We start from the raw sequence: 22,997 nt of genomic DNA, 5'->3' as shown, positions 1-22,997 counted from the left end.
TCTCCTGTTTAGTTTAATGCTGCTTTGTTTTTGTATTTAACAATAAAGAAAGATTCAAAAATTTATGTAAAATCTTCCTACTGCATTTGCATTTATATTTAATCTACTCTGAATTGCTTTGTCTTGTGCAGTTTAAATGTGGATTCAAATGTTCTATAGTGTGTGTAAACAATACTTCTGGAATCACAAAGGAACACTTTAGACTGTTGTACGTATATTTTCTTTATGTTAATCACTTAATTAAAACAAGCAAACAATTACAAAGTACATATAGATAAATAATTTATAGAAAAAATGGATAATAATAATAATAATAATAATAATAATAATAATAATAATAATAACACTTCACATGTTACAAGTATTTTTGTACTATTTGTATTGTCTGCTTACTTATTGAAGTGCAAGTAAGTATAACCACCTTCTCTGCTGCAAACAGTAAAATTTGGCTCCCAGGCGACATCAAGGCTACACTATTGCAAACACAACAGGGATCAATGGATTTGTAACACTATGAATGGTACTTTTGGTAAAAATGATTAACTTTTTAAACTGTTAAAGGTTTGTTAAAAATTCCACTACTAACAATCTTTGTCTGAACATGTCACGTACCTCATAAAAATATATGTTTCAAAAACAAATATACATGAAAACGAATTGACAAAAGTCACTCTGCAGATGTATTGAGAAGAGAAACATTATGGGTCAATAGCAGAGATGGAATCCACAATGAGTATTACAGCTAGGTCACACATTTAGCAACTGTACACAAGAAACCACAATCTAACTGTAGGAGAGTTCAGAAACATTTTAATGAGCTAAATGACACCTTGATAAACTCTGGAGGAGACGCGCCCATTAGCGGGACGGGATGTTTTTAGCACCATGGCCAGCGACAGCGTTGCTAGGCAGCTGTTTGTGTCAGCAAATGGTGAAGGAGGAGCTGCAGGTCGACTTGGCGTTAAACAGAAGCCTCGAGAAGCAGACGAGTCTCTCCTTTTCTTTGAAATAGTCATTGATCTACTATAACGCGGCGGTTTGACCCAAGAGGACCACAGTGCGGTAAGTGTCTGATTTTGCCATACTGCGAACGCAAACTTCAGCGGTTCATCCACGAACCTCTCCCCCTCCACCCCTCTCACAAAGCGCTATTGGTTCCGCCCGGGGACTCGCTCCAGCACTCACAGCAGACAACCGGACTGCAATACACTGGTTTTATTTTATAATGTTTCAGTCAACGTCGTTTATTAGCTATAACGGCATTAGACACCACAAGCACTGAGTAGTCCTGGAAACACGGTTGGAAGTAGATGCATTCACCAAGGAGGCCTCAGTGTCTCTAAATGGCAGCTGTGTAATCGGAGTGGGACGAGGAGAAGAGCTGTGCTGCTGGAATAAGACATACGGTAACGTTAACTGTTGTTTCATCTGAGCAGACGTTGCTAAGCTAACTGTAGAGCAGCCCGGTGTCATTCATAATTACTTATTATACGGTGTCCCATCTGGGAGAAAATGCTGATTAAATGGTTGTAGAAGCATTTGAATTAAAACACCGTAGTTTGTTGTCATTCGCCAACATTAAGCTGTTGTACACTGGAGGTTAACAGGATGCCAGATCTGCTTCCCTGTTTGCTTTTTTACCCACCTGACCTATGCAACTAGCTAGCATCCTGTCTTTAGCAAGCCACTGCTAGCAGCTTATTCATAGCAGCATTACACCTGCGTCGGTAGTGGGAGACTTGATTGGTGAGCTCAAGAAAAGCCCCCATTGTTAAAGCCTTGCATGCCAGATTAAAGAATTTTATGTTGTGCTTGGATTAATAAAAAAAAGCAAGACATCTAAGGAAGGGGGGGTGGCCTATAATCCTTCCAGTGATCTGGAAGATACCATATTGGCTTCTTGCTGAGACAGGCATGATACAGTACAGGTCCCCCCACTGGTCTTTGCAGCATAAGCCCACTTAATAAATTTGCCTTTAACTCAAGCCTTTTTTTTTTTGCTTATGTTCAGCGAGACAATAAGCGCCCAGAGCCTGTCTAATTACATGAGAAATCTTGTGGTTCAAGATTTGATTTATTTAGTCCTGCTTGTGGTATAGTTTTCACTTTACACACCACATACTGGCAGAGCATCCTCTGGATGGCCAGCACTGACAGAGCAGATGGATTATATAAGAGTTTAGCGTGATTTCTGGATGGCATCCTAATTCCTGGCCTTCTTGCAGCGACACATTGTAATATGAATAGAAAATGTAAAATCAGTTTTTTCCCTCTCATTCATATCTTGGGGTCAGATTACTTATTGATCTCAGATTATTAACAATGCAGTTAATTTAAGGGCGGTCTAAGATCATATTTGTATTATCATTGGATAGATTCTAATATTTGAGGTAACGCCTTCATAGTTAATATCTATTTTCTAGGGTTGCACAATTTTAGGAAACATTAAATTGATATATTAATATTGAGATGACAATATTGACTCTGATTAATCCACATTTTTCTCAGTACTTTCTTTGTTGTGCATCATCAGATGCTGCCCCTGAACATTCTGATCTAGGTCATGAAGATCTGTCTTAGATATGTGAATAAAGGACAGTGAAAACTTACCCCAGTTTTAAGAAATATTATTATGAAGCATAGTTTAATGTAATGACACTTGAAGCTCTGTGTAACACCAAATATTGCACCAAAGTGCTGCTTTGTGATTGTTTGTAGTGATGTTGAATTGAATTGATATTGCATTGCTAATCAGTCAAAAATTTTGAGAAGCAGTTTTCATTTCATAAAATGTATTTGTTGTCAATTTATCTGATTAGTCAACTTCAGCAAAAATGTACAATTACTCACTAAATAACTTTATGGTATAATAAACTGCAAAGTTTATTTTACCATTTTGCTGTTTATAGTTCTCTATAGAGTGTAACAGGATGGTATTTGTCAGGCTATCTGCTGTGCTGCTTTTAACATCATCACTGTTACCTTAAAATGAGTGGTGAGTGATGTGCCTTGAGTTTAGGTTTTTCACAAATGACAATTTTCAAAATAGCTGAATTTCTCATTATTTTGCTATATTCTAAGAATGCAGACATTTTTCAGTGAGCTCAGCAGACAGTGTGATACAGCCAGATAAAACTAAAGTCTTAAGTTTATGCTTTATTCTGATCCGTTTTCTATGCCTTAGTTTCATTTCCCGTCTTTGGTTCAAACTATTTACCCTCTCATTGTTAGTCCTCACTTCCATCAGTTTTTACAAACTACCATCATTCTCTTTTTCCAGCCCACAGGGCCATCCTGATGTTCTAAAAAAATTACCCCATATTAAGCTTTATTACAAGCTATTAAAATGTATGCTACATTCTCGTGGTATTACAATTTTCAGTAAAATGTCTACCACTGTTTACTAGCATTTATTGTGCAGCATCTTTCCAATTTGTGTCCTGCTGCATCCCTCTTTGCTTTAGCTCTAAGCTTAGATATATGGATATCGATTGATTGTGGCTAATAGAAACGCTCATCCGATTTGTAAGAAAATGGTTGACTTCTAAATGTTTTTAAAATTATGAAATGTTAAAAGCATCACTTCAGATGAAACAGTGCATGGTGTGGTAGTGCTTTTCAGTAGCCTGTGGGTTGATAGCTCCCACACTCGTTCCTCCTCTTCGCTGGAAGGAGCCTCAAAACCAGAGTTGGTTACTGTTCACAGGTACATTTAGGTCCACAATCAATTCCAAACAACTCTCTTTGCTGCTGCTTTTATTCAGATAATAATTTATTTATTCTTGCATTTATTTATTTATATTTGGTGTAACCTGACATCACTCTCCATGACACTTAATGTATCAAATATCCAGGTATGTTGTGTTTGTCACTAAAATGTTTTTTGTCATTTATATCTATATAGAGAGTGAGTTTTTCTTATACTTACTTCTTAAAGATGCTGCTTTAATACAGCTTAATTTTGTTTTAATGCAACATATAAATTGAATTTGTATGTTGCATACACTAACCCTAGAGACTTGGGCATACATCTGGGCATACAGTTCAGACAGAGAGGATCCTGTATTTATACACCCTGCACATTCAGCGCAAAATGAGGCAGTGCAATGTTTCCTTTAGCCTTTTGATTGTGGGTCTGATGACTGCTTTCAATATATAACACAGCAAGGAGATAAAACAAGGCCCCTCAAAGAGGGACAGCTTTTGTTAAAATGACATGTGTAATAGGTGTGACACAAGTAGTCATGCAGAAAGAGCACACGTTACAAATTTTTTGCTTTGATGCAATTTTTACACAACTGTTATAAGATATCTTGCAAATTTGCCCTTCAGTAAAAAATAAATTTAATCGGAAGTGCTTTTTTGCTTTTTTCCTCATAATTCAATAGTGCCCAGGCGAATATATTTAATCTATTGTTTAGTTTTAGTGAATATTTCTAATGTTTAATTTCTATAGATTGGGACAATACATAATAACAATTGGTGATGAACGTTTGTCTGAACATTTTATTGCAGCTTCTTTGCAAACAAACCAGCATTTGTTGTTCTTTTAAAGCCAGAAGAACAGAAAGGGGTGGAGAAAAGCAACACAAAGAGCTGACTCTTCACAAAGAAGCCTTTCTGTGTGTTGTGTGGCAGGAGCACACTGCATGAGCTAAGAATTAATAGCAGCTCTGCACGCTTGACTTTGCTATGATGGCCTTTTGGCTCCCTCTGTTGGTCAAATATTTGTATTGCATTAGTGGATTTCTTTGACGCCACAAAAATTTATGTGGGTAAAGGAAAAGAAAAGATGAATAATTTTACAGAAATGTGGAGTCAGTGAGGTTGAAATTGTGATTTTATGACTCACTAGTATGTACAATGTATATATTGAAATCCAACAAACAGAAAATGCATTACAAACATCCTTCAGCATAGTTCAGCATGATAGAAATGTTAATTAGAAGTTTTCATAATCTGCTTTATTCTGATTGTAGTTCAACAAATTTTAACTGCGATCAAATTTTCTTTTTATTTTTTGTCTATTAAAGTGCCTGAACTTTAATTGAACACTGGAATTACACATTTAAGATGGGACACAGATTTAGGAGATCCACAGTGAATCACAGTGTCTGTAAAGATACTTGAAAAGTGAGTTTACCTGTTGGAAACTTTCGTTTATTGATTTTTCTATTTAAATGGATGACATTATATATTTTCCAGGCACATAGTGCCATATTATTGCACAAGCAAATAACTATGTTACTTTCAGTTATAAAAATGGCATATGTTTCAAATATAACTTAAAATTGAGTCTCTGTCTCCTTAAGAAACTCCTTCTCTTTCTGCCTTCATGATTGTAATATTGTGCTCCTCCATTATGCCATTTGCAACCGTTCTAGCGTTGAACTGAAAAATATTTTATATTATGAGCTCTGCAGACTTGCAGTTTTTCAGCTATTTTGCTAATTGCTCTTGCTGCTAGTCTGGAGGAGCAGAGTGGGGGTGTCGCAGAGGAGGGTTACTCTGTAAGATGGAAGCTTGGCCGCAGACTGGAGCGTCAAGCAGAAAGTTTGTGGAAATAGGCGATGCTTTGTGAGGGCAAGCATTTAGGCACTCCCGAAAGGTTGCCATGGGAGATCAAAGTATGCTTGAAAGAATCAAAGCAATGTTCCAGGTGTGTTTTCGATGAGGGACTAAAATCATAACATAATAACATAATTTAAAGCTCAATAAAGTTTTCCATAATACCCTGTTTTAAAGGTGAGAATATGAAACAAAGTTTTTGGCTGTTTATGTAATAATCAAAAATAACTATATCAAAATGCCAGTGGTAAGTTTTTTTTTTCTTCTTTCATATGCAACGTTTTCGTGTCAGATTTTCAGCTTTGTTTAGAGACAGAGGTCTTATGTAGGCAGCGTTCCCTGCATCCTTCACAGAGAGCGTTTACATTACAACACTGGGAGATGCGTGGGGGTTTGGGGGTAGATTGTCAGCAGCACGGCCAGCCTCTCTTTATCACTCTGACTCTTTGTTGTTGCTCTCCCCCCTCTCTCCGCTGATCTCATTCTAGTCTGGATCAATGTCCTGTGCTTACCACAGGCAGACCAAGAGGCTGACAGTGAGGACTACTGAATGATCAAGCAATACAATTAGATTGTTTTCTCGCTCTAATTTGTCTAGAGACTGTTGATAGAATCAATGCAGTTGCTTTGTAAGCTGTCTCGTGAGCACATCTTTTTAAGCTCACTGATCCTGTGGCGAAGGAAAGTGGACGTGTGGACTTTGAACATTGTTTGGTGGAAAACACACTCTTTAGTGTACTCCCACCACTAGAGGCTACTGTTGATCTCTTTATGAAATTCGAAGCGGCACAATAGGACATTGCATGTTATTCGTGAGTTCAGTTGTTTTATAGTTATTATTGTATTCCATTTACCACTTCCATGCATATTTCCAGACTATTTTTGCATTTTTTGTTAATGTTCAAAGTCAAAATGTCTTACAGGTAGTGACAATGATTAATGGAAAGTTTTTACCACACATGTTTTTGTCCTGTTGGCTTGTGACCCATGGAAATAGAATTGGTCTCTTGGGACCACATGGCTTGTCATTACTTGCATTGCTTGCCAGTGTGTTGCATCCATATGAGATAAACAGAAATAACGACTTGAAAAATGATTCTATAAATTTGCCATGTTATTTTTTTCCCTTTTTATTTCACATTAAGATTTCAGTTTAACTAGCTTGTAACTAAATCGACTGTGATCGGGGATAGAAAGAGTCTGCAGTTTGCAGACTATTATGGTAGTTTACATTATTATGAAGTCCACACAGAGGCCTTAACCATACAATAACAACATATTTCATCACAAAATTGTTCAACCTCTTAAACATTTTTACATTTGGTCTTATTACTGAATCAGACAAGAAAGTACTGATATATTTGCATTATTGTTTTAGAATATTAAAAGACTTTAAAAAACAATTATTTCTTGTTTTAAAAATGTACAATTTTACACTCCTTTGTAATCGTCTGTCACATAAAGTCCTAGTACAATGTATTGAGATTTCTCAATACAAAGTAGTGTCCACCTGTCATTGGTTGTCATTGGTTGTTCAATGACAAAGTGTAAAAAAAAAAAAAAAAAAAATCTAGGGGCATGGATACTTGCAAACAAATGTATAGAAAAGCCCAGTACGTCTGTTGCATAAAAACTAAAAGAATAACTTCAACCTTTTTAAAATGTTTTATTTAGAACTGTTTGTCACTTTGTTTGGAGTTGGTTAAATTGAAAAAAAATATTGAAAAGTAATGTTTTACCACAGATTGTTTTTGCAGAAAGCCTTTAAAAGCGGGGTGAGGTGTTATGTATTATTTTCAAGCTTTATACCTTGTTAAATTGTTATTTCCCCTTCAAAAACATATCCAGGTATGTTTTTGATATGTGTTGCTTTGATTCTGTCATGCATGTTTGAGAAATCCTGCTGCAGCAATTAGGAAACACCTGGTGGTGTTGAAAATGAAGAAACAGAACATGAAAGTTACAGAGCTAGTCCAATGTGCTGCCACCCTGACAGGTGCAGTTCCAGAACATGTGTTCATGTTTTTCTGAACCCCAAAAAACATGATCTGAAACTGAAAAAAAAAAAATCTTGTCACTGAGTCCTTTTGCTGTTCAAATCTGCATTGCTGGTAACTTGGACATGATAAGACAACAATATGAGATTTCATTCCAAAAAGGTTTTGAAGACAACCACCGAGTCGGGCGGCTGACTGATGCTAATTTCCTTGAGGTAACATCTCAATAAGCCACTGTGAAGATACCATCTGTTTGAATCAAGTGACCTTGTAGCCACACGATTAAACCCAGCAGGCACTCGAAACAATGTGATGCTCAAAACAGTTTGCTTGAGTAGTCCATTAATATTTTCACCATGATTCCATGAAATCAGGATGATTCCAGCCAACACAGTTTTGAATAATTTAATTTGCAGTATTGTTTGAAGAATTTCTGAGCTTCATGCTGCTCGTCTTTGATTGGTTAGATCACTCTAAACTATGCACCTATAAACAATGTTTTTTCATCTCCTTCACAGGCTTTCTACCCCTTTGTTCTCCCCTTCCCTCCCTTTCTGCCCTGGCAGCTGTAAATAAGTCCAAGCCGTGCAGACCCCCGAGGAATCCTACTCCCCTTTGTGCCCTTTCCCACCGCTGCTACCCATGCCGAATCCCCTACCCTCTCAGACTCTTCTGCTTATGCTGCTGAAGCAAGCCAAGGAGATTCTCAGATGATCCATCGGGCTATTCTGAACCACATTGTCCACGCAGCCAGGGACGTGGAAGAGTAACTACTGCGAGTGTGAGAGAGCCCTTGGAAGAGGTGCTGTGAGCACCTTGTGAGGCCCTCCCACCAAGCCTGGCAAAAAGCTTGGTTTACCCCTTCTCTCTTTTAGCCCCTGAGATGCCCTCCCCTCCTAATGATGGAGGTGAGTAAGAGAGGGTCATTCCTCTCAGGACTGACAGGGTCAGTGTATTAGTTGCTCACACTGAATTTGTGCATGCAGTGTGACATACTTAAATCTACCTTCACACATACACCCACACTAACACACACACACTGAAACTGTAATAATTTAAGGATTATGATGTATGGAACTACAGCACGCAAGATGAATAATCCACTTACATTCTTCCCCCGTAAACAAAACTCTCTAAATCCCCTGCAGGAACAAGAAAAATATATTAGAGTTCTGCTTCCTTCCCTGTTCGGGAGCACAAGCTGTGCTTGTATCTAGTTATGTTGTGTGTTATCTCCTCCAGAGGATCAAGGAGCGTCCCCCGTGAATGTCCCATCTGTGGGTCCCTACCGGAGCAGTGGGAAGAGGAGGTCGCACAGCAAAAAGAAGAAGGGCAGAATAACCGCCAATGTCTCTGGCACCAAATACGAAATAGGTATTCTACCTCAAAAGAAGTTCAGACTTTCTTGGTGTCATAATGACCACATAAGTATGTGAAATAAAAAAACAAAACAAAACATGCTAGTGGGGAATCTAACTACAGGTGCAACTCAATAGATTAGAATGTTATTGAAATGTTAATTTATTTCAGTGATTCAATTCAAAACTGGAAACTCATATTATTTAGACTACACAAAAAGTTATATATTTTCAATGTTTGTTTCTGTTAAAGCCCTGGGATTAGGGTTAGGTGATTATGATTGTAAGTTGGTTAATCAGGAGATTCTAGAGTTGAAGTCCATCTCCTGGATACTTTTGTGACTGGTGGGTCTTGAAGCATTGCTCAGACTTCAGTCCAAGCCCTCTGACTCTAGTCCAAACTCTGGATTTTTACAGTTATATTTATAATATGGTTAGCATTCATAAATACCACATTTTTTGTCCTTACCCTCAACTTTTCAATTGATATACTTAGTTATTTGATCTTTTGTGGACATTGTTCCTTTTCCAAAATGACAGTTACTGTCTACCAGACAACTCTAGACAGTATAGCATACAATCTCTATTATATATATATTTCTATTGGTTTTATGCAATATTAAAATTTTACAATGTATTTTCTGAGAAATACACAGTAATACAAAAAAATATTTGAAATGACACAAACATTGAAACTAACAGAGGCAATCAACTATCACTCTGTTTAAAGAATGCATCATCTGCATGCTTTAGTATTCCAATTAAATGCCTTAGTAAATAAACTTTGTGATTATATTTTATTTATTAAGATGCCCGTAAATAGACTAAATCCATTCAGGTGCATCTGAATGGATTTACTTTAGTGACATAAAAAGAGGATTTGTTACTTTTCATAGATGATAGGTATGAAAATTGATTAGATTAATCAGTCCTAACAGCAGTTATGACATTATATAAACTGTTTCCGTCATTTCTTTTCAGTACTGTGGTTTAGAAGACAGGTGAGAAGCAAAATTAACCTAAATAGACAAGTGAAAAGCCCTACAAACAAAGTCTCCCTTGAAAATGTTTCTATGTTCTTGTTTGTTTTGTAGAGTAATTTTCTGTTTACTGCAACTACACTGAACTAAATTTTCTTTGAGTTTGAGGTTTGTCTTTTCTCATAAGAAAATGTAATGAGTAATGAAGTTTAAGCCCGGTTTCTTCCTGTGGCTTCGTGAGTTCTGCAAAAACACCACAAATCCAACTCTAATGTTTCCTTAACAATAAAATCTGCAGAGGTGTATATATATTTTTGAGAGAGCTTGCTTTTCTTTGTCTCAAATTACACCCAAATAGTTGCAGTTGAGCTAAACAGCTCACACAGAGACAGTTCAGCCATGTATGCTTTACATAAATCTTCTGTGGGGTAATTTAGCTCGGCGGTGAGTTGTTGTTCTTTTCAGTTTGAGATTAGCTAAAAGAGCACTGTAAGCACTCCTCTGAAGTTCAATATATTGTGTGGCAGCAGAGTTCTCAGGGGTGAACTACAACCGATGAAAGTAAGGAGTCAGCAGCAGCGAGTAGAAGTCTGAGGCAGTCGGCATCCTGTTGGTAGACGGGAGTCCAGCTGTGAGTCAGTCATCTAGCTGTGACGGGACCCTCACAGAGGCCATTCTGAGGGTAGTTCAGGCCTATTTTGAGGGAAAATTAACACCACAGGCCAGATGGATCGCTTGTTTTTGCATTTTTTGCCCCTCTTTTACCTTTTTTGAGAACCGATAATATCCCAGGTAAAGTTTTATGATGTGAGAAAATAGGATTTGGAATCTGCTTTGGGCCCATTCAGTAGGGAAATGTGTGCTAACGCACTTAAAATGGCTGTTTTGTGAAAATTGCAAGAAAAGGATCAATTATTGCCCTGCTTTACTAGAGGACCATACTGCTAACCGTAAGCATATGTCTGCTTTGATGTAAATCCTCTCTGTTCCAGTTAGCAAAACACTTTTAGTCTCTGCTGACATTAACAGATGGATGAAGTCACATTGGAAACATTTATTTCCCCATTCAAGTGCCATCACGCAACATTAGGCAAGCCTTCTCCAGGTTTGTAGATGCTTTCAAGAAATTAATTAATACTTTGTTTTGTTAGGGCATATGAATTTTTCATTAACTGCTGAATAATGAATACTAGTTGGATTAATGTCCAAGTGGGTTGCCACCTATCTCTCATGCTATAGGGTTTCCGGTGGGATTTGAATGCATTACAGTCAATTAATTTATCTTTTTCAGGAGAGGCATTACGATTAGCTGCTGTGCTACCATTTCATGAATAGTAAATATTGCTGTGAGCTTTTTGATCTATAACCTCCCAGATTCATCTCTTTATGAATGCACAGCAACATTTAGGCCTAGCAAAATGTTTGAGTGAAATATTGATCTATTACGCTTGGTTAGGTTTAGGAATTATGGGTTCAAGGGAGAGCATGGTCTTTTCTTTTTTTTTTTTTTTGCATCTATAACTTTTAGCTGCCTCGCTCTTTAGAACATGGCTGGTCAGTTTTTAAGAGGTATTTCTACAGATATGGTGACTTGCAGGGTTAAGCATATGAAGTGTCTATAACCTTTAAGTTTTTTTTTCTTTTTTACCATTTTGTAAATTATCTTCACACTGTAATCACTTTTTTTAGATTTTTTAATATAGACTAATAGAAAGTACTGCAAAATAGTGTAGAGAAAATGATGCATGGTTAAAGTGTAGTATGCCTTTGTAGTCTGACCCAGCTATTATCTGTACCTTTTTTTACTTTCTTGAAGGAATGGCTTTCTCCTTGGCACATATCTAGAAAATTTATAGCTGGAGTCTTCACACTTAAATAATTTTTCTTGACTGGTTCTCCCACCTGAGTAGTGCATTTCTGCATTTGCTCCAGAATTACCACCTCTTGGCTGCTAAAATAATTGAGGCCTATGCTAACTTTATTTACAATAAGATTAATTTTATTTGCATATCCATCAATTTATGATAGAAAATTGTTGCACAAGATCTTATTGAAGGGTTTTAGAGTAAAACATTTTGTATTCTTCCGTTTAGCAAATATGCACTTCTTTGTGTGATCTATTTTGTTGTAATAACCTGAGAAAATTTTTAAAAGTTGAAGAGATATAAATGCTCTTGCAAGGCACTCAACTTGTTTATTGTGGAGATTCTAACTTCTTTGTGATTTTTTTTTTTAGAGTAGATACTAATGTGTTTTTTCATTTTTATGCAGTACGTATAGTCACCAGCGAGATGGACTTCATCAAAGCACGGGATGATGATGAGACTGCCAACCTCATCTGGAATGACTCAGCGGTGCAGCATGAGAAAATTGTTGAGCTCAGGAACTATCAGGTAGACACAATTGGTTAGTGTTTAAAAGTTGAAAATGATGTTTGAAAAGATAATTTGCTTTCTTTTAATATACTTAGAGGAGGTCCAGTGCATATATGGATTAGGGAAATATTTGTAGTGCAGTGTCGAAGAACAGAATGCTGATTCACTCATAAAATGTTTACAATGTTGGAATGAAATATTTAAGATACACTTTTTTCTAAAGATTGTGTGTTTAGCTGGCAGTAGAAGAATGAGTAAAAGGGGAGTTTCCAAAGAGAGAAAAATACGTATGTTTCCTAAAAGTTAGATTGAGGAACAGAAAGGAACAAACACATTTTTTTCAAAATAAAATATAATTTTATTATAAAAAAACTAAAGATTGTTTCAAGTAACAAACTTTCAAACCATTCTAAAAAAACAGTTCCAGTAGATTATTTTCATATTAAATAGCTGAAAAAACCCTTCAACTTGCTAACTTGCGGCCCTGCTGGTTGTGTTGATGAAATTTTTGTTTGCCAATATCAAACAGTTTTATAAAATCTTTATTTATTTTGAAATTACTTTTAAAACTAACAAACTTGATATGGCATATTAAATATAATAACTAATTTCTAGGCCCAGTCTTCTCGACACATCCCGTGGGCTGCAAGCGGCTTCGGAAATAAGTCTGTTCATCTCAGGGCTATTTGAATAACATTTTCTAAGTGTTATAAAAGTGCTCCATCACTTTCTTAATGGCTGTTAATCAGTGAGAACACAGCAGAAAACGTTGCACCGTGTGTCTGTGTTCAGATGGAGGCTGCAGGGTGCTCAGACCTCATTAACTAACAGCAGTCCCAAACAGTTGCAACTGTCATAATATCTGTCTGCTTCAATCAAGCTTTCTCATCACTTGTACCACATCAATCACAATGTTTCAAACTCTGCTACAAATTAGGCTTATTGGCAAAATATACAAACCAGCTGGTGTTTGCAATAAATGGATAAAACCACAGCAATTTAAATAACTAATCTTGCAAAATTGAGCACAAAATGTTCCTTTAATTACAAAAGCTGCCACAAACAAAAGACTTTTACATTTACAGCAAATCTGATGTATTCACCTAAAGTATCTTAGCCTTCTCCTCGTAGGCAAACATTTCGTTTTGATAAATATTCTTGGGTTTGTATGTTGGCACCACTTTTTAAAAATCCCATTAAGGATTTACAGACAACTATAATGGCTACTCTAGTATTTCAAAGGACTTAAAACCAAGTCTTTGTGGAGTTTGCAATATCCTTTGAATTATTGTAGTGTCAGAGCTTCGGCTTACTCCCAGATGGTATGACATTCTCTCCCAGGATTTCCTGATATTTGATTGAAACCACATTGCCCTCCACACGGTGCAGTTTTCCATTGCTGGAGAAGGAATAGTAGCCCCTGAGCATCACTGAGCCCCCACCATGCTTGTCTGTAGGCGGGGTGTTCTTTTTTTTTTTTTTTCCACAAATGTTTTCTTTTGTCTTCCCTCCTGATGCATAGTTACACAAACATCCAGTTTTGGTCCATTTATCTACAGAACAGAATCCCAAATCCTTTTTGGCTTCTTTATGTATTTCCAGCAATTTGGAGGTGACTTTAATTTTGCTTTTGGGTTTGTAGTGGTGTATGTCTTTAAGCTCAGACATGATGGCCTTATTATGGCGTTATTATGCACCGCGCTGTGAAAACTGAATCTTCAGTGTCTGTTTCCACCATGTCATCCAGCAGGTTTTGCAGCAAGTCCTCTATCTGCTTCCTCCTTAGTCTGGTGGCAGCCGTCAGTAGTTTTATCTCTCAGCCTCATCCATTCGTTCCAAGCTTCTAACATTGTAAAACATCACCATTACCAGGGCATGAAGTGTTCTGCCCCATATACACCAGATGCAGCTAATGAAGCCTTTGATTGGTTGCACCAGGTGTGCTTGAGACCACACCCAATTTTTTTTAGGAGGTTGAATAATTTTGAGACTGCAGTAGTTATAAAGGATGATTTTTTTTTTTGGTATGGAATTAGGATAATGTTAGTCTTATTTATCCTGTCAAACCATTCTTGTGTAACTTGCTCAATGCTAGAACATGAAAAACAAGAATAATGGTTCTTAGAACTGTCTTAATAGTACTATGTGTCTTAATAGAACTGTCTTAATAGTACACATATGAACTGTCTTAATAGTACTATGAACTGTCTTAATAGTACTATGTGTACTGTCTTAGTTTAAACCACATACGTTGCTTCCTGAAATTTTAGGTTAGGTTTTTGAGATCTTCAGTGTAGACACATGGATAGATTTTCTCATTCCTTCCATTCAAATATAATTTTCTGGGGCAGCGAAGGTTTTGGGAATCATTAGCTAAGTTCTCTTGTTTTTTTCTGACTTTGTAATTTAATTTGTAATTTGTAACATAATCAGATGCCCATGTGTATCTCACCGGAAGCAGATAAAAGTCTGGATAAATCATAGTTTGCAGAATGACAAAAGTTCCATAGCGGAAAATCAGCTATTATTAAATCGTAGTAAACCATAGTTCACATGCTACCTTTTAAAACTTATAACTGCAGGCACTTTGCTTTAAATGGTTAATTATTGATATTTATTAGTGTTTGGTCTGTGATTTGATGCTTTAGCTATTCCATGCAAAATGTGGGTTGGAGAACAGATTGAGGTAAGCAGAGAAACTAAATTGTGCAAATACAATGCGTTAAAAACCCCAAAATCTTGGAGAGGTTGAAGCAAAATGTGTTTTATTGATTTTAAGCATTACTTTCCCATCAGATTTTCTGGCCTTCTTATGCTTACCACATTTCACTTCACAGCACATGTTTCAAGTGGATCAAATTTGTCAGCAGACCTTGGACCTGTCACTGCAGTCTAACACAAACAGTCTTGTATATAAAACCACTGCCAGTGCAATTAGATTTTCTGAAATGTCATTAAACTATGTGATGTTTGTTTTAAATTCATGGGAAAAAAGGTTTAATCAACAATCAAGTAAGTTGTACGAAATGGTAAAATACCATATTGTTTTTGGTGAGGTAATTTATAATGCCTTTCTAAATTATTCAAACGCCCTGAACTTTGTCACATTTTCTCACATTGGAGCCAAAAACCTTAGTGTATTTTACTTTGATTTTAAGTAATAGATCAAAGGAAAGTGCTCTGTAAAATGGAAGGAAAATGATACACAATTCTAAAATAGATGTATGTCTGGACTTTGGGCCAGTCTAACAATTTTTAGCTTTTGAAGTATGTTTAGGATTTCAATCCTGTTATAAGGCGAACGTTCTCCCCAGGCTCAAGTATTTTGAAGGCCTTTATGAGTTTGTTTAACTATTCCCCGACATTTAGATCCATCCATCTTCCCATTTATTCTGACCTGTTGAGAAAAGCCTTCACAAAACATCTGCATTTATACTGAGATTACATTACATTTCATACTAGTTAGGTGACTTCCAAAAGAAAGTGGTTGCAGTGGATTTCATTCTGAGGTATGTAATTGAAAGGGAATAAACATGTAAGTACAAACAGATTTTATTTGTAGAACAATTTAGAAACTATTTCAGTTTGCAATTGCACTGATCCAGACCACAATGCTTTGTCCTGGTCAATCACATAAACTCTGAATGAAATTCACAAAAAATGTATTGGAAGTTGTATGTATACACCTGGATGGTACCATATATTGTGACAAGAAGTGAAGCTCTGCATTTATCACAGTGAATATGAAAAGTTTGGAAAATGGAGGACATATTCAACAAACCATAGAGGTTCATTAAGAAAAGTTTTAGCAAAACATAAAATATATCATATATATTTATCTGCAAAGTGGAAGCTCCTAGATACTACTCCTAAGGCACAATGTAGCAAGAGTAGAAAATAGCCAGTATGAAAAAATCATGGAGATAGTGAGAGGCTACAGTAGAGGCCATACAGAGATGGAGAGATTGACAGGTAGACTGACAGGTAGACTGTGCACAACAGGGGCTGCCTGGACAGCTTTCAGATGTCACTAGTGATGTTGATAAGACGGGTCTTAACAACAGCGGTTGCTCTCGGTTTTTCTCGCTGGTCTGAGAGTGATTTTACCTCTGTTTGACCCCTGCATGTTGCTCAGTGAACTTGGCTGCCCTCCTGTAGCTATGAGCATTAGCTATCAGTCTTTCCGAGCGCTTATTTGATTAGACTGGCCACTAATGATCGATTAAATCACAAGCTAGTCAGGAAGAGGATGCCTTGTTAAAATAAGGGCACCAAGAGTTCAGGAAAGAAGATGAAATATTGTGAATGCTATTGATGCTTAGTATGTTGTAATGTTGCTAATGTTTCACATTGAACAGATGCTTTGCCTTTTTTCAATCCGTCTGCGTCTTCATGGAACCGTGGCTTTCATGAGATAAAATCTCAGAAGAAAAGTAAAATTCCCTCAACAATCGGTTTCGATTTGCGCTTACATGCCATGTAGTCTTGCTGCACTAGCATAATTGTGCAGTCTCTTCCGTATCTCTAATTATGTCTGTCTCATTTGGATAATAATCACGCATTCCTTATACACTTTGTATTCTGTTTTTTTTGTATTTTTTTTTTCATCTCTTCTCCCCTCCCATTGTAAAATTGTCCTCTTTTTCCGTTTTGATGATGTACTTTGAGAGTTTGCTGTCAAATTTTCAGTTCATACGAGCCTAATTACCACCCCTGTTCAGGCTCATTTGGTCAAAGAATACAGAAAACTCAGAGTTTTTTTTTTGCTTTACATCCACCCCCCTTTCGGCACATTCAAAGCAATTCATTCAACTGTCACCGCAGGAGCTTGCGATGCAGAACCAATTACCTTGGCCCCTCTGAGTTGAGATTGATCGTTTTTTTTCTCGTCTCTTCCCTCCCCAACCTTTAAAGTATTAAAAAAAACATGGTAAACTAAATAAGGGTTGGGAAAGGTCTTAGCGTCACCTTTTTGTTTTGAGTCTGTAATTGGGCATAAATGTCAGAACATTGTAAGCTCACTTCAGGTTGCTGCCTTTAATGTGCTCATTTTTATGAAGGGGTGGGGGTGGAATTGAGTGGCTTAATGGCCCTAACAACATTATTATGTCTGCCTGTCCGTCTGCAGAGAATTAACCATTTCCCTGGCATGGGCGAAATCTGCCGGAAAGACTGCCTCGCAAGAAACATGTCCAAGTGAGTTTTTCTTTTTTTTTTTTTTTGTCCCTCTTTAATACGCGCATGTGATTGCTTTGGATCAGTTACAGAGAAGCAACGCAAGCATTCAAAAGCCTGCTGGTATTATAAGAAGTTACAGCTGGGCGCTTGTAGCACTTCACAATTCAAAGCAAATGGTCAGGTCTGCTTTGAAAGCACAACATTCATCTTTTAATTTGACAAAAAAAAGAAGAAATTCCTAATAAGTGCCAGACTCAACTGCCAGATTATTTTAAAATGATAAATTATTGCTTCTTAGAGGAAGGTACACCTGTTCACTAGCTCTTTTATTCTTGCAGAATGATCAGGTGCCAGCCTCAGGAGTACAACTTCACACCCAGAACCTGGATCTTCCCTGCTGAGTATACACAGTTCCAGAACTATGTCAAAGAGCTGCGCAGGAAACGCAAGCAGAAGACCTTTATTCTCAAACCTGCCAATGGAGCCATGGGTCATGGGTATGTCAGTGGCTATTGCAAGTGTTCCTGAGTAATCTATGCGCATTGACTCCAAGACTGACAGAGAGGGCAAGGGTAAAAGTGGAAAAGGGAAAGGAAAAGGGAGGAGGGAGTAAATTAGCAACAGAGCAAATAGAGGACAAGCACAACAAAAACAAAGCAATAAGGGGTTTGTAACCCTGGCATGGGTGTCTATGGAAATGGAGGATGGCTGGTAACAGATTGAGTATTAGAGCTGAGAGGGTGTGGCGAATCTCATTGTGGGGCTTCATTGTCCTCGATGGTCACCCCTGCCATAAATCAGCGGTTATCACTGCCAGTGGGGGCCACACACAAATGCTTGTGGTCTCTGGCAGTTACTGTAGTTCCTTCCCCTCAAGGTCTCTGCATGTGATTATTGGATTCTTTTATGAGGCACCATCAGCAGAGGCCAGTCAGACTAGAAAATGGACAAAGATGGCTGCTGCAGGGGAACACATACTCTCAATAGCATCTCTTTATCAAAAGATGAGCTAAATGTCGTACCTGAATGCATATTTCATGCTTTCACTCCCATGGGGTAAGAAGCAAGCTCAAATTGTGACGTCAAAGTTTTGTTCTGGATTTTGGGATTCTGAGAGAGAAAATCTGGAAGTATTTATTCATTTTGTTTCAGAATAGAGTAATAGTTAATGTAACAAGATCCTCCTGTGCACAGTTTTGATCAGGAGTGTGAAGTAATTGAATGACTTGCAAGACAGTGTTAAATAATGGTCTTTTTTGGATTGATGGTCTCTGAACTTTTCCACATTTTGCGTTGTTACAACCTTAAACTTCAACGGTAGCATATAATTAATATTTTTGTTGCGAATTCTGTATTCGAATGAGACTTTGACATGACTATTCTAACACATGAATATGCTTTGGTGGAGGTTTGTGGAGTGTCCTATTTCAGCTAGCCTTCCACTTAGCAACTATGCACTACTTTGTGTTGGTTTATCACATAAAACACAAACGGAATACATTAAAGTTTGCGGTTGTAACGAAGATAAAATGTGAAATAGAAGGAGTACAAATTTGCAATGCACTGTATATTGAAAATAATGATGAATTCGCTTGAAAATCACTCACTCCTTCATATGTCCTGGAAAGTGAACTGGTTACATCATCTCACCACAAGCATTGCCAATAAAATCTCAACATTATAAGGCTCAGTAAGCGTTTGATCTTTTCTTTAAGTGATGGGGACTTTGATATTGATCACAAAGCTCCCTCAATTTCAAAAGAATTAGAGGAGCAGGATGAGATCCAGCTATCTGGGCTTTTGTAGGTGTTCCACTGACTGGGGAGAAATGAGCAGAGTCAAAACATCCATAGGTAAGTCAGGAAGTTTGCCAAAGAAAGGAATAATAGGACATTTTAATGTTCACAGCACTGGGCATTTTTTTTATTGCTTAGAGTGGCTTTTTAATCCAAAAATGTTATTGGTACTAAGAGCTTAAATTTTCTTTTTGATCTATTTTTTCATAAATTCTAGTTTATTTATTATTTAGGAAACCAATTATTGAACACTTAATAAAAATGATGTGAAGACTACAGACAAAAAAGCCAAAATAAAGAAGAGCGGATTTAATATTTAGGTTTTGTAAATAATTTGGTTTCAGGAGATAAATTTTAAACTAAAAGAGCATGCATTTTAGCTTAAGTATGAACCCCTTTAAAAATAAATTTTAGTTTTCAGCTCTCTCGAGAACCCCAGAATGGTCTTAAATTGTGAAAAATGTATTAATCATTCTTTTTCACATTCTGTTCTTTGAAAATGTGATCCCTGAGACGAGTGTGCATGAAGAAATATCTTGGACTGACTTCATCACTGGCACCAATAGGTGGGGATATTGAAGTACAAATAGCTCTGTGTGCCTCACCTCTCCCTCTAGTTCTCTTTGAATTTGTCCTTTCTGGTATAATGTGGGCATTACTTATAACTCCATGCTCGCACTAAGCCCTTATTTATTAAAGAATAAAGGCTGAATTATTGCAATACATTAAGAATATGAAAGATGATGAGTTTAGCTCGACCACTCAGTGGCAGGCAGCTGGCAAAATTAGATTTTTCTCTCTTTTTTTTTCCCCCTGTGGTGTGACGCGGCAGGAAATTAAGTTATATCTACCCCCTGTAATTTATTTTTCTGTCGACCAACTAAATGAAGTTATTGTTTATGTCTGAAGCCTAGCTTGTTATAAGGGGAAACAAAATAAAAGTGCGCGCAGAGCTTAAAAAGGCAAGCTCCCCTCCAGTGTCAAATTAAATAGGCAGGGGGAGAGTGGGCTGTGATTATCTGACACCCCAGCTCATCAATCATGCCGTCTTCTCCTCAGCTACTTCAGCTCCACTAACTAACGCTGTTAACCCTGTCCTCATCAGTCAGCCAGCTGTCATCCAGCTAAGAGGGCCCCTCATATTGACGTTCAGGCCCATAACAACTTCCCCTCTGCTCTCGTTCATTCAAGTACTGTGATAAGCGGGTCAGTGAAGTGGTCATTTGTAGCGGAGCAGTTTCTTAGTTGGCAGGAGTAAGAACTGAACATGTACATGGAAGTACATCTGCAAGCATGAAACGGTTCTTCCAACTCAGTTGATGAGGGCAAAACAAAAAGTTTTTTTTTCATTTTATCTCAAATGTTGGTTTTCATTGTGTTCTTTTGAAACTTCTAAATACAGTGTAAACTTTTGCTTTCAGCTTCATAAATAAACAGAGTGGATACATTAGTGGATAAATTATAATATTTATTGAGGGATACACTGACTAGAGTTTTGTGACAAATGTCTAATGTCAGTATTTTTGAGTTTCAACCTGCTAATGCTGATTTTCTATATTTCTATTTGTCTTTAAAAGTTATAATCGACAACACTGAACAATTTTTCTACCCTTTCTGCCGTGAGTGCAGGTAATTACTAATTATAGACGTGAATGGGACTCACATTCTTGCAACCTGTCCTGAACTCGCAATTAGGGTGAGCCAAACACTTCCTGTTTATCAACTTTTAATATTTTTACTTGATGTTACCAGAGGTGTGGTACTGCACTGCCACCCAGCAGCTGGGACTCTATGGAGAGAATATTACCTTAACTTGGAGATTTCTGGAAAGTTGCCATCTTTTTTTTTTTTTTAAATCCAACAGGTTTCATGACAGACAAATAGAAAGCTCTACAGATAGAACATAATAACTTTGATGTCCCACATACAGGCTTTGTAGTATTTGAAAGTATTGTGTTATCCCTCATATAGTTGTGACATTCACAAACACACCATATCAATTGTTGGGTTGGAAACAAGGATGATGGGGACAGAATCAGAGTGTTTTATGTTTTTTTTTTTTTTTTAGTTTTAGACAAGCAGACATAGCTTTTTCATTTGCTGCTCTATGGAGTAAGACATGGAACAGGCAAAAAAATGCAGTGTGGACATCTGAGTTGTCTACATGATTTCATAGCATGTAGAAGTCGAGGGGGCATTTGAACCTAAAACTCTTCTCTGCATTAAAAACAGTAAAGCAAAGTTTAATATTTACTTTTACTGCAAATTATTCTATATTCTACCTTGTGGCTGACTTCTTGAAAATATATAAATAAAAGATGATGGTCTTTTGAACAGCTCTTTGAAAGGAAGGTATCCACAAAATTCAAGCTGTCTTCCAGGAGCAGAAAATCCAATCTCTTGTCTTGCTCAGCTTGAATGAACTGTAATAGATTGTTGTTGTCAGTACCACCCAACACTTTTGTAATTCCTCATCTGACTTTTAGACACATTGCTGACACTAAGAATGCTAACTTTGAGTTTCTTTCCTTCAGTAACAACTTTTTCACTGACAAATTTTGTTGTTGGCACAATCTGGTAGCACCAAGATATGTTTTGTTCACTGATCAGAACAAGATTGGATTTCTGAGTTTCGAACAGACCACTCTAAAAATTCTTAGTTTGGGGTCCCAGGCAGATTTCCCGGTGCATTTCCACAATATAGGCTGCACATTTTCATGATACTTCATGTTCTGTCTGTAAAACCAGACTCATGTTGCTGCTGCTATATTTCTGTTTCATAGTCTATAATTCAGGTCCACACATCTTGGACTAGTCTTAAGTTTTTGTGTGCCATGTTACTTCATGCATGTGTACAATGGAGCCGACCAGGCTCCTCATGCAAGCAATTTAGATTAAATCAGCCCTACCTATGAGTGATGGGTGATATAGGTCAGCTGCATTGCATGTACATAGTGGAAGATTGTTCAGAAAATGACCCCACACCCTCTGGTTGCACAAAAAACAGTCTACTCACCGACACAAAAAAAAAAGCTGCACAGCCACATGGATGTCCACAAAATAACACAACTCATTCTTTATTTCAACTAGAAATGGCCTGCATATTATAAGTCTTGAGTGCCAGTGACATGAGGCCAAAGCAAATGAATCAGAGTCGAGCTTGAAACGGAGTAGTGTCGGCTCCTATTAACCTGTGCTCAGGTTAAAGACCCAGCCAGAGCAGCTGACGTACTCGCTGTTCAGAAAGAGAGGAATTTGTCTTTGAAGAAAAATCACAATGTTCTCCAGATGCTTATGAGAATGGCTAAGATCAGCCATCATTCCTGTTGTAGCCCCTTTGTGTACATTTGATAGATCAGCAGTGCAGAAACACACTACAAACATTTTTGGCATGTCAGTTTCTTCAAAAAACAAATAGTTTCCTGCTGCAAGTAGACATGAGGCTTACTTTTTGTTCTTATTTACATTTCTTTACAAAGACTCTGTGACTGCGGGTTTTTCATATGGACACAAGATTACACTCTTTCTCCTTAAGGCTTATGGTCTTTATTGTGAGTTTTAGAATCATTCATTGTATGGTATGGACATATTTTAATATCCTCTCCCCATGATCACACATGCCATGTGTATAATTTATGGTTATTATCCATTAACTGAACAGAAGACGCAGCAGGCCAAAGTTAATCTTGGGACATAAAGCCAGAGAGTACCATGAGAATGGGCAGAGGGAGCAAGTCAGAAATAT

At 37.2% G+C, this 22,997-nt stretch overlaps 1 protein-coding gene across 5 annotated transcripts in view; it reads left to right on the top strand.

The window, feature by feature from the left end:
- The first annotated feature begins 921 nt into the window (after positions 1–921).
- ttll7 (tubulin tyrosine ligase-like family, member 7) overlaps positions 922–22,997 on the top strand; it is an 85,450-nt gene continuing 63,374 nt past the window's right edge. For 3 of the 5 annotated variants that reach the window (XM_055051294.1, XM_055051303.1, XM_055051268.1), the window contains exons 1-6: positions 922–1,062; positions 8,084–8,473; positions 8,808–8,939; positions 12,175–12,296; positions 17,407–17,474; positions 17,795–17,953. In XM_055051294.1, the coding sequence (XP_054907269.1) occupies positions 8,449–8,473; positions 8,808–8,939; positions 12,175–12,296; positions 17,407–17,474; positions 17,795–17,953 (506 nt within the window). In that variant the 5' untranslated portion in view covers positions 922–1,062; positions 8,084–8,448. Of the gene's footprint in view, positions 1,063–1,141; positions 1,407–6,308; positions 6,381–8,083; positions 8,474–8,807; positions 8,940–12,174; positions 12,297–17,406; positions 17,475–17,794; positions 17,954–22,997 lie in introns of those variants that run through there. The other 2 variants (XM_055051276.1, XM_055051284.1) reach the window with 2 other exon arrangements.

The sequence above is a fragment of the Poeciliopsis prolifica genome, unplaced genomic scaffold (assembly GCF_027474105.1).
Source record: "Poeciliopsis prolifica strain line A6 unplaced genomic scaffold, Auburn_PproV2 SCAFFOLD002, whole genome shotgun sequence".
Lineage (NCBI taxonomy): Eukaryota > Metazoa > Chordata > Actinopteri > Cyprinodontiformes > Poeciliidae > Poeciliopsis > Poeciliopsis prolifica.
This window is presented reverse-complemented; position numbering and strand designations above follow the sequence as displayed.